General features: G+C 54.5%; 1 protein-coding gene across 1 annotated transcript in view; it reads left to right on the forward strand.

The window, feature by feature from the left end:
* Nucleotides 1-1760: 1760 nt before the first annotated feature.
* Nucleotides 1761-3695, forward strand: part of LOC146646320 (uncharacterized) — a 3719-nt gene continuing 1784 nt past the window's right edge. Inside the window, exons 1-2 of the mRNA XM_085391557.1 lie at nucleotides 1761-3099; nucleotides 3217-3695. The exon at nucleotides 3217-3695 is cut by the window's right edge and continues 1784 nt beyond it. Of these exons, the coding sequence (XP_085247683.1) occupies nucleotides 1780-3099; nucleotides 3217-3695 (1799 nt within the window). The 5' untranslated portion in view covers nucleotides 1761-1779. The remainder of the gene's footprint in view (nucleotides 3100-3216) is intronic.

Below are 3695 nucleotides of genomic sequence, written 5' to 3' on the forward strand. Positions count from 1 at the left end.
GTAGTGACCGAAAGAACGAGATCGCGGATACAAGCGGCGGAAATGAGCTTCCTCCGAAGGGTGGCTGGCCTCTCCCTTAGAGATAGGGTGAGAGGTTCGGCCATCCGGGAGGGGCTCAGAGTAGAGCAGCTGCTGCTCCACATCGAAAGGAGCCAGCTGAGGTGGTTCGGGCATCTGACAAGGATGCCCCCTGGGCGCCTCCTGGGTGAGGTGTTCCAGGCATGTCCCACCGGGAGGAGGCCCCGGGGCAGACCCAGGACACGCTGGAGAGATTATATCTCTTGGCTGGCCTGGGAACGCCTTGGTGTTCCCCCGGATGAGCTGGAGGAGGTGGCTGGGGAGAGGGAGGTCTGGGCCTCTTTGCTTAGGCTGCTGCCCCCGCGACCCGGCTCCGGATAAAGCGGATGAAGATGGATGGATGGATGGATAGAAGAGAACAGAATATACTGGAGTTTTCTGCCCCATCTCAGCAGGAGCAGATAGACGGGGAGCCAAGGTCGTAGCTTAGGCGCTGTGTGAGAGAAAGCATGTGAATGTTTAGGCTTTTTATGATAAGGTGGAGGCACCAGAGGCTATAAGAGTTTGAGCAATGCTCCACCATTTTGAGATCCGAGGCTGTCTGCATACAGTGTCCATCTCCCACGCATGTGTTCATTAAAATCATCGTTTGACTTAACCCGGCCGGACCAGTATTGTTATTGTGGTTTTTTCTCTTGTCTCCATCCCCAATATTTGAATCCGTAACAGAGGCCAGGGTCAGGTCTGCTGCTGCTGTCAGTGGCTGCCCCAGGACAACTGCTGGTGAGGGATTTGAAGAAGATCACATGGCCAGGGGGCCAATCAGCAGCCATCAGCTCATCCACTCCGGGACCTGCAAAGACTTAAAGGCACAGACAACAACAGCCACCAAAACAGATTATGGACAGGGCCATAACACTAATTATATATTTTGAAAAAGAAATGTAGAGGTAGGAGTTGCAATTAATATAAATAACATGACGCTAAGCATCGGCCAATGAATGTGAACTAACAACAAGGTCGCGGGTATGGCTGCGACCGTAGGAAAAAACCCTAATATGAAGGTATTTTACTGCATTTCACAGTAATGTTCTGTTCTTCTAGAGTATCATTAAAGTTACGTAAATAGACTTTGACTTCACATTTTGAATGTAAATTAACGTTAAATCACTGTAATGTAATACAACATAATTGTCATGACTATTAAATGTATCTGTCTGTACATATGCATATTTAGATTGTTAAAATACATTCACAAATGTATCATGATCTCACAAATATCTGTCCGTTATTTGAAAGATCGAATTCAAATGTAATGCTATGGAAAAGTATATAACTGTCAGGGTTCCTGGGTCGTTGACCCAGTGATTTCAGTTTGTTCATGTTCAGTTTAGTTCGCCACATTAATGTTCTCACTTCCTGTTTTTTCCCGTGTCAGCTTGTCTCCCGTGTCATTAGTCAGATTATGTTCAGCCCTGTACTCACCTGTTTCCAATCATTGTCATCATTCAACCTGTGTATTTAAGTTCCTCGGTTTCACCAGTTCTCTGTCGTGTCATTGATGTTGATGTTCATGTCGTCCCTCCGTCTGTATGTTCAGTTAGTCAGCCAGCCATTCTTCCAGTCTTTCAGCCAGCCAGCCAGTCACTCCATCGTTCCTGTTTTGTTCATTCACCCTCCAATAAATCCTCTTCATTTCTGCACCGTGAGTCCAGCGTTTGGGTCATCTCTTCCACGCCTCCACACACAACCTCTGACAGAATGACACGACCCGTGCCAAGAAGACACGCTTTTGACCCAGCGGACTCGGACCTTTACGAGCGGCAGGACGCAGCGCTCTCCATTTGGGCGGAGAAGCTCAGGTGGAAACAGCGGCTCTTCTCAGAGAGGGAGCACGTCTTTGAGGGGACTCGTCTGGCTCTGGGCGGGCCTCGGAGACGCCGCGGTCCTCCACCTGCTGCCTCACCTGCATCGGAGCGTTCGCCGCGGAGAGTGGGCGTCGCAGGCCAAGCTTCGGCCGCTCGCTCTCCCGCTGCTCCGCTCCTCGCTCGCCCGCCAGCCGTTTTACTCACCGGACCTTCAACCTCGCCATGGCACAGCGGCTCTGCCTACCACCTCGGCTCAATGGAGGCTCCCGTGCCAGAGGCTCGGCTGTGTACCCCGCCTGCTGTCTCTTCCCGAAGAAAGCGGCGCACACGCCGCCATAAAACGGACTACTTTCAGCCACTCCCGATGGTGAGCTCCAGTGACTGTTTTTCGCACTCACCATCTGATTACTCACTTGAAACGCACCATAGACCCACTTCTGATTCATGGGGAGTCTCCCTCCTAGACGAGGACGTGGACTGGGAAGAGTTTTTCTGCTCTTCTCCAAAGACTGTAAATAGTGGTGGCAGAAAAACCCGAACCTTCTCCAATAAACCTGCCAGTAACACACACACCGTCACTATTTCCACACCCATTATTCAGCCATTTCCCACCAGCATGGGGGCCCAGTCCACGCCCACACCAGTGCCAGCTCTCAGGAGGAGGGCAGCTGCGACCCGGTCTACTTCCACACCTGCTTCTGTTTCTCAGGTGGGGGTGACTGGTGTCCAGCCACCTTCCGTGCCCGTCCCAGCGCCCAGGCTGAGGGCAGCCAGAACCCAGCCTGACCTCCCTAGAGACTTGGAAGAGCTAACCGGTTCACCTGCTACGTCACCACTTCATCCACCTCCTGACCCAGCCTTTCACGCCCTCGCACTATCCCTAGTTAGATTAGCTGAACTGTCCCCTGCCCAGGCACCAGCCTTACTAGCCCAAGCCGTAATTTTATCCCCGTCACTAGCTCAGTCTGTAGCTCAGCCATTAGCCACACCAACCTCAGCTCCGTCGTCAGCCTCGCCTACCTCTGTTCATCCCTTAGCATCTCCGCTCCAGTCAGTTCCCTTACCTGCTGTTCAGCTTTCAATTCAGTCAGTTCCCTCACCTGCTGTTCAGCTTTCAATTCAGTCAGTTCCCTCACCTGCTGTTCAGCTTTCGCTCCAGTCAGTTCCCTCACCTGCTGTTCAGCTTTCACTCCAGTCAGTTCCCTCACCTGCTGTTCAGCTTCCAGCCCCGTCAGTCCACTCACCTGTAGCTCAGTCTGCTCCTGTCCACTCACCTGTAGCTCAGTCTGCTCCTGTCCACTCACCTGTAGTCCAGTCTGCCCCTGTCCAGTCCGTAGCCCAGTCGCCCGTCTACCATCCTGTTCAGTTCCCGGACCTGCAGCCACAGCACCCAGAGCCAGCTGTGAGCTCTCCTGCTCCTCAGCCAGGGGTTTCCGCACCCGCTGGCCCGGCCGCTCCTCAGCCAGGGGTTTCCGCACCCGCTGGCCCGGCCGCTCCTCAGCCAGAGGTTTCCGCACCCGCTGGCCCAGCCTGTCTCCAGCCAGAGGCTTCAGCTTCGCCTGGTCCGGCCTCGGCTTCTGCTTCGCCCGGTCCGGCCTCTGCCTCAGCTGCACCCACGCCCGGTCCGGCCTCTGCATCGCCTTCAACGTCGCCCGGTCTGGCGTCGGCCTCTGCTTCTGCTCCGCCTGGTCTGGCTCCAGCCTCAGAGCCTTCGTCCTCGTCTGGCCCAGCCTCGACTCTGGCTTTTGTTTCGCCTGCTGCAGCTCCAGCCTGTGCTTCGCCTGGTCCGGCCCCGTCTTCGCCTGGTCC

Source organism: Rhamphochromis longiceps, linkage group LG19, assembly GCF_057381845.1.
Source record: "Rhamphochromis longiceps isolate RC_006_pf linkage group LG19, R_longiceps_female_GT1.1, whole genome shotgun sequence".
Classification (NCBI taxonomy): domain Eukaryota; kingdom Metazoa; phylum Chordata; class Actinopteri; order Cichliformes; family Cichlidae; genus Rhamphochromis; species Rhamphochromis longiceps.